The 13,284-nt window shown below is 42.8% G+C and overlaps 1 protein-coding gene across 1 annotated transcript in view; it reads left to right on the top strand.

Annotated features, from left to right (window-relative positions):
- LOC122791496 (PIH1 domain-containing protein 1-like) overlaps positions 1-12,632 on the top strand; it is a 213,096-nt gene extending 200,464 nt beyond the window's left edge. Inside the window, exon 5 of the mRNA XM_044059238.1 lies at positions 12,568-12,632. Within this exon, the coding sequence (XP_043915173.1) occupies positions 12,568-12,632 (65 nt within the window). The remainder of the gene's footprint in view (positions 1-12,567) is intronic.
- The last annotated feature ends 652 nt before the right edge of the window (positions 12,633-13,284 follow it).

Here is a 13,284-nt window from a genome sequence, read left to right as displayed (position 1 = left end):
GAACATAGTACAGTTTTGTACCTACCATAAATGTAGATGTTCGAGTGTAGACACTGCTGCAGTCCAGGTTACCCTCCCTCCTTTCCCACTAACTTTCTGGTACGTACCTAACTCTTCTACCCTTATTTCCTAAAGGGAGTATTTGCTGGTAATTAAAATGGTTGTTTGCATTTCTATTATATATATTTTACTAGCAATTTGCAAGGCCTACCTATTTGGGAGCACCTGACATCTGGGGCAAGAAAAACTTGAAGAAAATTGCGTCGCCTGCATCTTATATTCTCCTGGCACACTGACGTCAGGGAAGAAGCGACCGCAACCGATGCCGGACCAAGACTTTGGGACTCAGGCTGACTGGGGAACCGCCTGACGGCAGGATAACCCAAGTGTAATGACTGCAGCAGTGTCTACACTCGAACATCTACATTTATGGTAGGTACAAAACTGTACTTTCTGAGTCTGGTATTTTGTGAGACTCTTCTTTGACTGTGGAACCTGCAGATGTCACTACCATGGATGGGTCCGAAGCCGCTGTGCAGGCACCAGCTTCTGATGAATTTTTTCACACTACCAATATTGGACACAAACCAATGACTTCTTTCGCGTCTTCTGTTCTGTCTAAAACTACCAAGTTTCTCAGGCCAAGAGTAAGAGCCACGCCTAAAAAAACGATGACCCAAACTCAAGCACCTGCTTCCTTGCCATAACATCAAATGCTTAAAATGGCAGAAGACCTGATTATGCTGGATTAGGGGAAGCCAGTCTTCTCCTGCTAAGAGAAAGAGACCTGTCCCCAGCAGCTTTAACAGACCACAAGTCCGGCGACTCTGAGGTTTCTGAATATGAAGACATGCCTTTATCTGTTTATGAGTATTCAAATGCAGAGGAATCCATTCCCTCTACTTCCCCTCCATAGGATTTTTCTTTTGGTGAAACCCTACATACTTTAAGAGAGCATTTCCACTGGGAATGCCAGGACTATCCTCAGTCCAAAAAGTGATTCAGAGAATTTCTAGATTTGCCACAACATAGACCTTTAGCAATACCTCCAGTTCTGGATTGAGGTTGATGTTTTTTTTATAGAATCCAGCCTAACTCCTGATACTTTGCCCCCTGCTCTAAGGAAACCAGACAGGTACTGCAGAGTCCCTGAGTCACTTCCCAGGGGCCTAAAGGTATAAAAGCAACTACAGCTAAGAATCCCACCCCTTCGGACACGGATTCCTTAACTTTAGACAGATGGGGTAAAAAAGTATACACCTCTGCAACTCTCGCTATTAGGGCATTGAATTGACAGTTTCACATGCTGAAGTACCAGCAACATGTTATGGAACTTATTAAGCAAAAATTAGCTACCTTTACAGATTGTGCAGAAAATAAAGAATTACAAGAGCTTATGAATTCTGCAAGCCAAGTCAGCAAGCATACTTTGCAATGTGGTTTTGATGCCCTTGAAGCATGTTGCAGGGCAGCAGTCACTGGTTCTGTACTGAGAAAGTATGCTTGGCTTAAGGAGCAGACCTTGCCAGACCATGTCAAATCAAAATTACTAGATGCCCCTTTGAACAAGGATAATCTGTTTGGCACAAAAGTAGAAGAGGTTCTAAAAAAGATGGAAGAAAAGGCTAAATCTATGCAGACAGTCAAAGATTTCTGGCAAGAGCAGTCTCCTAGATTCAGTAGGCATTGCCTCTCGAAACATTGGTCCTTTCCAGCCCCCTCAAGGCCATCTCAAACTAGACCCAGGGGAAACAGACCCCCCCAGACTTCAGTCTCAGGGTATGCAGAGATCTAAGCAATAGAGTGTCTCCACTTCAAAAACAGGGAGTGCTAAGCCACCCCCTTATGGAAAGAATTCACAATGACTTCTCTATTCAACTCCTCACCTCTGCCCAGCTGCTCATGCCCCTAGGAGGAAAACTTGCCCATCATGCAAAAAACCGTACCTCCATCACCAAAGACCGATGGGTCCTCAACATTGTATCCCAGGGGTACAAATTTTACTTCCACTCACTGCCAACCCCAAAAGGGTTCCCAGACCTTCCTCCAAACCAGTGGGCAGAGGCACAAAACCAAGTTCAATCCCTGCTCTCCATAAGGGCAAATCATCCTGTCCTGTCAGAACAGATAGGTCAAGGGTTCTATTCCAGACTTTTCCTGGTACCCAGAAAAGAGGGCACTCGGTGCCCAATCCTAGATCTTTCCACTCTAAACACCTTCCTGGTGGCACCAAAATTCAAAATGCTTACCCTTCAGCAGCTTTTTCCTATGTTGTCCAAAGATGCCTGGTTAGCCACCCTAGACCTAAAAGAAGCATATCTGCACATCCCCATCATGGACTCATGCAGGAAATACCTATGTTTCAGGGCAGGATCTATGCATTATCAATTCTCTGCACTTCCCTTTGGCTTATCCACTGCTCCCAGAGTATTCACAAAATGCTTGGCTGCAGCCATTGCTTATTGCAAACAGAGAAAAATTCAAATTTACCCATGCTTGGACGATTGCCTGATTCAGGCAGACAGTCAGAAACAGCTGTTGCAGCACCTGACCTTTGTAAAGAACCTTTTAACCTCCCTGGGGTACACTATCAACAAGAAGAAATCAAAACTAGCCCCCAGTCAAAAGATTGTATTCCTGGGAGCAAGCTTGGACACAGCATCCCAGATGGCATTCCTTACTCCAGAAAAACAAGCCTATCTGACAGGCTACTTCGCTCAAATGGCCACCAGAACCCAGCTGTCTGCAAGGAAAATCCTGCAGGCCCTAGGGTTCATGGCCTCTTGCATCCTACTAATTCCATATGCCAGAGTGCATATGAGGAAACTTCAGTGGTACTTAAAAAGTCTGTGGTGTCAACATTCTCAGAACCTGGAAACCATCATATCTATCATACCTTGTCTAAGGACAGAGTTTCTTTGGTGGGCAGCAGCATGCAACCACAACAAGGAACTTCCCTTTACTCAACCCCATGCCGCCCAGACCCTAACCACAGACACATCAGACTATGCCTGGGGGGCACACCTGGACGACAGGTGCATTCAGGGCCACTGGAGCCCAAGTCAAACTCATCTGCACATCAGCCAAAAAGAGATGCTAGCTGTTCAGCACGCTCTGACAGCTTTCAGATTCCTACTGTCACCAGAACCCCTACTAATAAAAACAGACAGCACTACAGTTATGTGGTACATCAACAAGCAGGGGGGATCCCACTCTTACCCACTCTGCAGGCTAGACATGGCCCTGTGGAACATGGCCTTGGACATGCAGATTTGTTTACAAGCTCAATTCCTGCCAGGCAAACAAAACTCTCTGACAGACTTAAGCTGAAATCTCCAAGACCCACATGAGTGGTAATTAGACCCCAGCACCTTCAGTATTCTAATTCAAAAATGTGGACTCCAGAAGTGGATCTCTTTTCCTCCCCCAGCAATTACCAGCTCAGTAAATCTTGCACCAGGACACCTCACAGCAGGGCCTGAAAAGTGGATGCCCTATCCTTCCAGTGGGAAAACCTCTCAGTCTATGCATTCCCCCCTCTGTCTCTTCTCTCAAGAATATTACTCAAGATAAGACAGGACAGACCAAGGACAATCCTAATTGCCCCATACTGGCCACGCCAGCACTGGTACCCACTACTGCACAGCCTGTCACCGGTGCCACCATGGTACCTACCCCAGATCCCAACCCTCCTCACTCAGCAGGGGGGACAGATCTTGCATCCACAGCTGCAAACCATGAATCTTACAGCCTGGCTTTTTCCTTAAATTCTCCCCCAGGGACCAGCCTAAGCAAGCAGATGCTGGAGGTCATTTTTGAAGCCAGAAGACCCAGTACAAGGAAATCCTATGCTGATAAGTGGAAAAGGTATTGTTCTTGGACTCTGTCTAAAGGAGAGGACACAGAACTGCCCTCCTTACATCTAATACTGGATTATCTAGCATGACCTACTCCACAGAGGCATATCCTTCTCCTCCATTAAGATCCATGCCTCTGCCATTTCGCCTCATTACAACACTGAGCCATCTCTCTTCTCTCACCCTCTTTATCAAACAGTTCCTGAGAGAGGCAAACAACTTAAGGCCACCAAGGAGAGCACCCACCCCTGCTTGGGGCCTTAACTTTGTACTGGGAAAGCTTAAGCTACCCTCTTTGAGCCTGCAGCATCAGCAGAGTTAAAATTCTTCTCTTGGAAAACAGTCTTGCTTCCGGCCATCACTTCAGCTAGAAGAGTGTCTGAGCTACAAGCACTTATGTCTGTGGAACCATTCATTATTTTACATGCTGACAAGGTTTCCCTCCGGACTAGCCCTTCCTTTATGCCTAAAGTGGTGTCCAGTGTGGCTCTCAACCAATCTATAGATTTGCCAACTTTCTTCCCTAATCCTCAAAATAAAGGGGAAAGGATCCTGCACTCCTTGGACATGCACAGACAGCTCAGATTCTACCTTGATAGGACTAAGCCCTTCAGGAAATCTGAGCAGTTACTAGTCAGCTTTTCACCAGTGGCAGAGGGCAAGGCCATTTCAAAACAAACAATTTCCAAATGGATAGCGCACTGCATCCATTTCTGCTACAAGTACCATGGGAAACCAACCCCTCAGGGGGTTAGAACACATTCCACTAGGGCAACTTCTACCTCTACAGCATTCCTCAGGGGAGTCCCTACCAGAGACATCCTGGAAGCTGCTACCTGGAGTTTTGTACATGCCTTCACCAAGCATTACCACCTGCCTATCTTTTCCATATACGGGGCAGATTTTGCAACAGCAGTCCTGCAGGACATACTAGCCAGCCCCAACTCTTCTTGACTGCCCCCACCCTTTCTTCAGCTTTAGGAATTAACCCAAGTGTGATGACTGCAACAGTGAAACACAAAGAACATAGTACAGTTGTGTACACTTACCATAAATGTAGATGTTTATGTATTCACTGTTGCAGTCCTGGTTTCCCTCCCTCCAGCCCTCTTGTCTCTCTTTCTCTCTCTCTCTTCTCTCTATTATTCACCCCTTTCAGGGGTATTAGTATTCGTATTTACTTTTTACTGGTGGTGTTTTGGGGGGGGTCCTGACATTTGGGGCAAAAAAACCTGATGTTATGGCATCGGCTGCCTGTTTTTATACCTCTGACGTCAGTCCTGGAGTGACAGCAACCAACACGGCAATACTAAGTCTCAGGTATTCGGGCCAACTGAGGGCTACCTGCAGGCAGATAACCCAAGTGTGATGACTGCAACAGTGAATACACTTGAACATCTACATTTATGATAAGTGTACACAACTGTACTTTTTGTGAAGGGTAGCTGATGCTTGCTCAACTTGGTCGACTTCTTTGAGTCAGTCCCCAGAGCTGTGGCTAAAGGCAATGTGGTTCATACAGCCTACCTTGATATGGCCAAGGCGTTTGATACCATTCCCCATTCAGGAATCATAGAAAAACTCACTAAGCTAGGCATCTACCCCATATCACTAGGTGGGTTGCAAACTGGCTCACAGATAGAACCCACAGTGTGAAAGTAGCAGACTCCAAGTCAGACCGCCTACCAGTCATGAATGGAGTCCCACAGGGTTCGGTCCTGGGTCCTCTCCTGTTTGGTATCTACTTCTCTGAAGTCCAGACCAACACAAGGGGTCTCTGGCTGACAAAGTTCGTAGACACTTGCAAGTTGGGAGCTATTATTAACTCCCCAAGTGATGTTGACATCCTATAGAAAGGTCTCACTGAGACCAACGACTGGTGTCAGAACCATGGCCTTAAGCTCAATGCCAAAAAAATGTGTCCTCGTCCCCTTTGGGAAAACCCATTTCCCATGAATTACCACATCGATGGTAGTTCACTGAACTCAGAAGGTGTTATAAGACATCTGGGAACACAGGTTGACAGCAGCCTCTCTTTTGACCACCACATTGCCATGTAGTCAGAAAGTCCTTCTATGTGTCACATCTCATTAGTAAGGGTTTTACATCCAGGAAGAAAGAGGTCATTGTCTCCCTCTACCCTTCCCTCATTAGGCCCGTCATCGAGTACAATGCCCCATTTGGCATGTACCTCACTAGACACCTGTAACAACTGGAGAGGTCACAAAAGTAACTCACAAAAAGGATCCTAGGCCTTAAGCACCTGTCCTATATGGACAGAGTCAAAAAAACTCCAACTATTCTCTGTGTCATATTGCCTACTTAGAGGCGATCTCTGCTTGACATACAAAGCCATGTCTGATCCAACTCTGTTAGAAGTTCTACATCTAAAGAAATCCCATTCCCTCCGCACCACATGCTCCAGTGACCTCAACCTCATTACCACAATCAACAGAACATGCTGGAGGGACAGGTTCATAACCCAGAGACTGCCCTTGCTATGGAATAGACTTCCCATACATGTCAAACAGAGCACCTCACTGGCCCTCTTCAAGAGAAACCTTGATAAGTGCATGGGAAATAGAAAATTCATCCTGGGGATCACACCAATGGCTGTACCCGACAGAGGCACTGGGAACTAAGGTCAGGTGGCACGATGTCAGGGTAATCCTATGGGCTACGTTTATAAAGGCTTCAGGGCCATTAGCCTAGCACACACCTATGAACCTATAAGCATTAGGACAGCTCAGCACATAAAACGTTCCCAGGGTGCATTACTCCCTCTCATCCAATAATGAGTTGTATTAGAGAACTTCTCTAGATCTCCTTTGCTGCTCAGCAGTGAAATGTACACTGTGATGGTCCCAAGCTGCAGATAGTTTTTGACTAGCATTTATGTTCAAAAGTTTGATTAAACACCTTTATTTATCTTTGGGCATGCAGTTTCATTTTCTGATACACTTTTTTTTCAACTGCCTTTGACCTTTTTGGCCTTTGTTATTGAGGTTTATGCCACATTCTTGATTCATCCACCTCCTCCTGAGCCATTTCCATTGGCATTTTGCTGACCTTTTTTTTTTTTTTTTTTTTTTTTAAATATAACAAACATTTTATTTCACCTATAATGTTGTATATCATAAAACCTAAGCAACATTAAATAAATTATTCAATTCCTGCCTTTTTTAAACAAGAAACATCTTTATTAAACCACCACTTACTACATAGGCATATTTATACAAATGAAAACAAACCACACCAACACAATCTTAGTTGCAAGCATTTTACATCACAAACCATACTGACACACTCCCAGTTGCAAGCATTAGACATCACTTATAATCTTCCCAGTCGTTTGCCTAGCTCATTTAAGTCCTGCTGCCTTTTAAACCTCATTTTTTCCTTGTATGTATTGTTCCCACAATTCCCATTTTTTCCTATGTAGTTTGCTCCTACCCTTTTCTAAAGATCTCAATTCCAGTTTTTTTTATCTCTGTTACTATATTCACTACTTCTAGTATAGTTGGTTTAGATTTTGATGTCCATTTTCTAGTAATTGCTTTTTTGGCAGCCACCATTATTAGACACAGCAAGGCCTTACCATGTCTAGGCAATTCTGATTCTGTATCATAGCTGAAAAAAATAGTCTCCCTCGCCAGACCAGTCTGCCCACCCCGCATCCCCAAGTGCATCCAGCAAGGAATCCATAAAGTCTGCCATTTCACCCCAGTCTCAGAAAATGTTCCCAATTACTTCTTTCATCCCCTTCACACCTCCAGCATTTGCTGTCTGCCTGAGGAAAAATTATCTGTAGTCTAATTGAGGTATAGAAATATCTATGAAACCTTTCCAGGCAAAAATCCTAAATCTTCTCGATTTTGTTACATATATTGGAGACATACATATATCCTCCCATTGTTTCTTTGAGAATTGCTTATCCAATCTCTCTTCCCAATCCTTTCTAACATCCTCTGATTAATTCTTATAGTTATCATGCAATATTTTATACGCTCTACTAATTATTACATTTTTAATGGCAGCTTCTGTTCTAGATTCTACTAAAAACTGTACCAGTGCCAGTCTTTCATTTAGGAACCCCCCCCCCCATTTCTTTCTCTTTTGGCTGTATTCTGATATCAGTCCCTGATAGGGAAGGCATTCTCTAACCTGCATTCCAAATCAATTCTTGAAGTCTTCCCATTCTGTCATCTTTCCCTCTCTAGTTATTTGCTTCCCAGTATCTTGGTTACTTTGCCAGTTTTCTCCAATAAATTCCAGCCCCCTCTTGCTTATTGTCTTTATCCCTAATTGCAGTTATCCCTATTGGCAGAATCTCCTTTCTCTGTTCTTGTGTTGGTTTCATTCTTAGAATACTTTATGTTGCTTTATGGATATAATATTCTGTATGATTATTGTTTTTCTCCTTAAAGGCTTGCATCCAAAATCTCAATCTCCTTGTTTCTTGAGCTTCCCTGTTTCATCATCATCCCTTTCCACTTTGAAATACAGTTTTCTGTTTGTAATATGTATAGGAGTCTTAACTGTGTAGTTCTGAAAATACCCCTGCAGATTGAGTAAACCCAGTCTGCCCTGTTCTATTGGAAGAATCAGCTTATCCCACGTGACTCTTGCCGTCTTCCCCTCCCAGATAAAGCCTTCAGCTCCTTATTAATTGCTACCCACAACTTCTGTGGTTAATACAAATATACCTGTCCTGCGTAAGACTGAAGGACTGATAACATTTTACCTATTTGTATCTCGTTATCCATATCTATATCACTGAGCTTCCACTTTCTCAGGTTTGCATTATCTTTTCTTTAGTCTCTTCCCACATATCCTTACCTGCCATGCTAAAATAAGTTTTAATCCATAGTCCTAAATACTTCCTTTTATCATGTCCGCATAAATATGGATATTCCTGAACCAATTCATGTCAGGGTACATAATTTACCGCTATTGCCTTTGTTTTAACTTCATTAATTTTGTATCCTGAAACCATTGTTGTTTGTGGGTCTTAATGCAAAGAAAGCATTTGACACATTAAGTTGGGACTTTATCAGCAGGGCAATGGAAGCATTTGCATTTCTTAAAAAAAAAAAAAAAAAAAAAAAAAAAAATAAGATTAATTGCCAGGATATATGAGGGATCGAAAGCGAAAATTAAAGTGGGTGGGGTCCTCTCTGATAATTTCTGCTTGAGAAGAGGAAGCAGGCAGTTGTGTCCTCTTTCCCATTTATTATTTACATTATATTTAGAACCATTGACAAAGAAAATAAGTGACTCAGAAATTCAAAGATATAATTGATATAGTAGTCAAGAAAAGCTGGCTTTATTTGCAGATGATATTATTTTATACCTGAGAAAACCAGAAAGACACATTAGTTTTGGAACATTTTGAGACAGTTTCAGATCTTTTTGGCATTTGTCTGACCTTAATAAAATTCTTGTAACCCATTTTGTAGAATAACTTCCTTTTTTTTTTTGCCTTTTTTCTGATTAAAACTTTTACCTTTTCTCTTTCCTGCATTGTACAACAGAAGGAAGAAACTAATGCAAAAGAGAGTAAAATCCCACGATTGGAGGAACTCCCTGATCAGCCACAGTAAGAAGCTGACATCCCTCATAAAATCCTCCAAAGCTAGTTACGAAAAAAAATTGCCACTGATTCTAAAGACAAGCACAAAGCGTTCTATAGCTATGTCAAGAATGTCGATGGCAACACTCAGATCTGCTCTGAGTTACAGCACAATAGCACTAAATATACAGACCCAACTGATATTGCCAACATCCTGGCAGATAGGTTCAGTGCTAACTTTACCCCCCTCTCCCCCCTAAAGAGCTCATCTATATACCGGAAGAATGCAAAGTTCCTGTAATCACGGCTGCACAGGTAAAAACCACACTCTCCAAAGCCAAGAACACAGCATTCGTGGGACCAGACAACATCCCAGGCTGCGTTCTACACGAACTACAGAACGAACTGGCACCCCACCCTAAGTACCATGTTCAGTCATAGCCTCACCTTAGGCTTTGTGCCTGCTGAATGGCACGCAGCGACGGTTATCCCACTCCACAAGGGGGTAGCCACCACGGACCCCGGGAACTACCGCCCCATTAGCCTGACGAGCCTGGTCTGCAAGGCCATGGAACTTCTAAACAAAGACATTGGTAATCTCCAAACTCTGGACCCCACCCAGTTCAGGTTTGTAAAAGGCAGATCATGTCTCCTAAACCTGATAGATTTCTTTGAAGCAGTCACCAAAGCCGTAGACGAGGGTAAAGTGGTTCACACAGCCTATCTAGAGCTTGCCAAGGCTTTTGATACCATCCCCCACTCTGGAATTTTAGATAAACTCACTAAACTAGGTATAAATCTCTACGTCAAAAGATGGGTTGCCAGCTGGCTCACTGACAGAACCCACACTGTGAAAGTAGCAGACTCCAAATCCGACTTTAGAACAGTGACAAGTAGAGTACCACAGGGTTCAGTCCTGGGTCCTCTCCTGTTTGGTATCTACTTCTCTGAAGTACAGGCTAACACAGAAGGTCTTTGGCTAATGAAGTTTGCAGATGACTGCAAACTAGGAGCCATAATCGAAACTGCAAACGATGTGGACATCCTACAAAAGGGCCTCACTGAGACAGATGCCTGGTGTCAAAGCCATGGCCTCAAGCTCAATGCCAAAAAGTGCATCGTCATCCCCTTTGGTAAAACCTCTGTACACATGAACTACAACATAGGCGGTAGTCTACTTAACACTGAAAGTGTGATAAGAGACCTTGGGACACAGGTGGACAGTAGTCTCTCCTTTGATAATCGCATCACCACAGTAGTCAGGAAATCCTTCTACGTGACACACCTCATCACAAAAGGTTTCTCATCCAGAAAAAAAGAGGTCATTGTTCCCCTCTACTCATCACTCATTAGACCCATTATAGAGTACAACACCCCTTTTGGTATGTACCTCACAAGACATCTACAACAACTGGAAAGGCCGCAGAAATACCTCACAAAGAGGATTACCGGCCTCAAAAAGATGCCCTACGCAGACCGTCTCAAAAAACTCCAGCTTTACTCCGTTGCATATCGCCTACTCACAGGTGATCTCTGCCTAACATACAAAGCTATGTCAAACCCAGAGCTGTTGGACATGCTCCACTTAAAGAAATCCCAATCCCTCCGAGCTACACGCTCTAGGGACCTAAACCTTGTCACCACAATAAACAGAACATGCCAGAGGGATAGATTCCTGTCCCAGAGACTTCCCATATTCTGGAATAAACTACATATCTATATCAAACAAAGCTCCTCATTAGCACTCTTCAAGAAAAATTTTGATGATTGGATGGGAAATAGGAAATTCTCCCCGGGGATCACTTCTGTGTCTTTACTCGACAGTGGCACAGGAAAATCATTTTCTTGGGTGGCAAAAGCCAGGGTACCTTTTTGGCTGGGCTTGTATAGGCCCCGGGGCCAATAGCCTAATACCTACTTATGAACCTATGAGCCTTTTTTTTTTGTAGGTGTTTTTCTTCTCGCTTTTCACCCTTGGCAGATAAATATTTTAAAGGAAAACTCCTTTTACTACAGTTTAATTCAACCTGTAGGTTGTCTTTCTCCCTATAATATTATTCCAGTATTGTGCAGGTACCAGCAACATGTTTGTACTTTATAGAACTTTTATATCCTTGCCTTGGAATCAAAGAAAAAGAAAGGAAAGACGGTCTACTTTTTTAAGGTTAACTTTTCACATACTTTGCAGAGGAATTTGGCTCCACCTGCATGACATAGTACAAACATAGAGAAATCTGTAGTTTACCCTGTCAGGTACAGCTGGCAATCTTATACTGGCAATTAGTCCTGCTGATGTCAGGAGCTCAGCTTTTCCATTGTCTTTATTGCAGAGAGGAAGAGAAATTACACTGATTCATAACTGCTTCCACCGTAGTCATACCTTTCATAGCAAAGCAAAGAGATTAGATCAGTCAAAGGTTCAAAGGCAGTTGTCACCTCTTCTGACAAATTTACATAAGCAGCATCACTGTATTGAAATAGTAAGCTTTAAATATTAACTGTTTATACGAAGTTACATATTAAGGTGACATAAATGAACTATCAAAGATGTCTGTGACATTAGTCAGAAAATATTTTTCTTGTAATTCTTGTAAAGTATCAACTCATTTAACATTTTTGTGATGTGTTTGTCTCATTGGCTTTGCCAGTGTTCTTAATGGTCACCAAACCATTGTACTGAAAATAGTTACTGTGTGGCAGTGTTAATATATATTTTGAAATAAAGTATGATTCAGCCATCCCATTTGAAAATTCATGCACTTGCATTAAAGTATGGACGTCCGTCTGTTATTCATCAAATTATGGCCAACCTTATTTTCTTCAACTTCTGCTGATTAATGTAAAAAAAAATACTTGCATCACATGATGCCTCACAGTAAGACGTTGCCCTGTTCGATTCTCCGCTAAAGCGTCTTCTGTGTGGAGACATGTGTGAATGGGCATACCTTCGTTGAAGGTTGTGCGTCAGGGCTGGCAACTCGGCATGTAAAAATCTACTGCCAATCATTAGCGGACCGGAGTTCCGCTGTGGCGACCCCTAACCGGGAAATGTTTGTTTTGCAAAGCTTGAAGAAGCCATTTCGGTGAAAGTGCTTGCTATTTAATAAAATTATTTATTTGTTTATCATTTTCGTGCAGTACGCATTTATCGCTATCAAGTACTATCCTGTTTGAAATCTGTTAAAGCCGTGGTTGCCCTGTGAATGTTATATACGCTTGGCGTGTTTTCTGTTTTATATATTTTACTGGTCACAGGAGCATTTACTCTCGGGCTGTGCTTCCTTATTTTATTTGTTGTAATCTTTTATTACGTTACGCACCTACCGAGAGACATGGCTGATATAGCGAATGACAATGTGGAGCTACCGTATGTTCCACCTGAATAAGTTCGTTCTAGTAGGAACACCAGTAGATTTCAAGACTGTGCTTCCTGTGAAGAGAATTTACTTATGTTGTATGATGCTATGGAAGGTGATACAATGGAAGGAGTGGAGATGGAGTGCCTGGAGGGGTTAACGGAGGAATTGAGCAGACTTGAGTTTGACCTGTTGAAATTAAAGCGGATGCAATTGCAGCGCCAGCATTTTGAGGTATGCTTACAGAGAAGAATTGTTCCTAGGGGGCTGCGCATCAAGAAGATGCCCACTACAGGTAATCTCCACCTGGAGCTTTTATACAAGTGGCAGCAATTAAACTTGGAGCTGAGTTTTAACTATATGCGTTTAATGAATGACTTTTTCAGTCCTGAAGAGGAACTTTTAAGGAAATGTGTAGTAGAACATCAACAGACATATACAGGGCCTAAGGCTGAACTGGCAATAGAAAAACTTTTGGATAGTGTACTGTTGTATGAAA

Source organism: Protopterus annectens, chromosome 17.part0 (assembly GCF_019279795.1).
Source record: "Protopterus annectens isolate FY-2018-M chromosome 17.part0, PAN1.0, whole genome shotgun sequence".
In the NCBI taxonomy this organism is placed as follows: domain Eukaryota; kingdom Metazoa; phylum Chordata; order Ceratodontiformes; family Protopteridae; genus Protopterus; species Protopterus annectens.
Note: the sequence above shows the minus strand (reverse complement) of the source record. Positions and strands in the feature narration are given on the sequence as shown.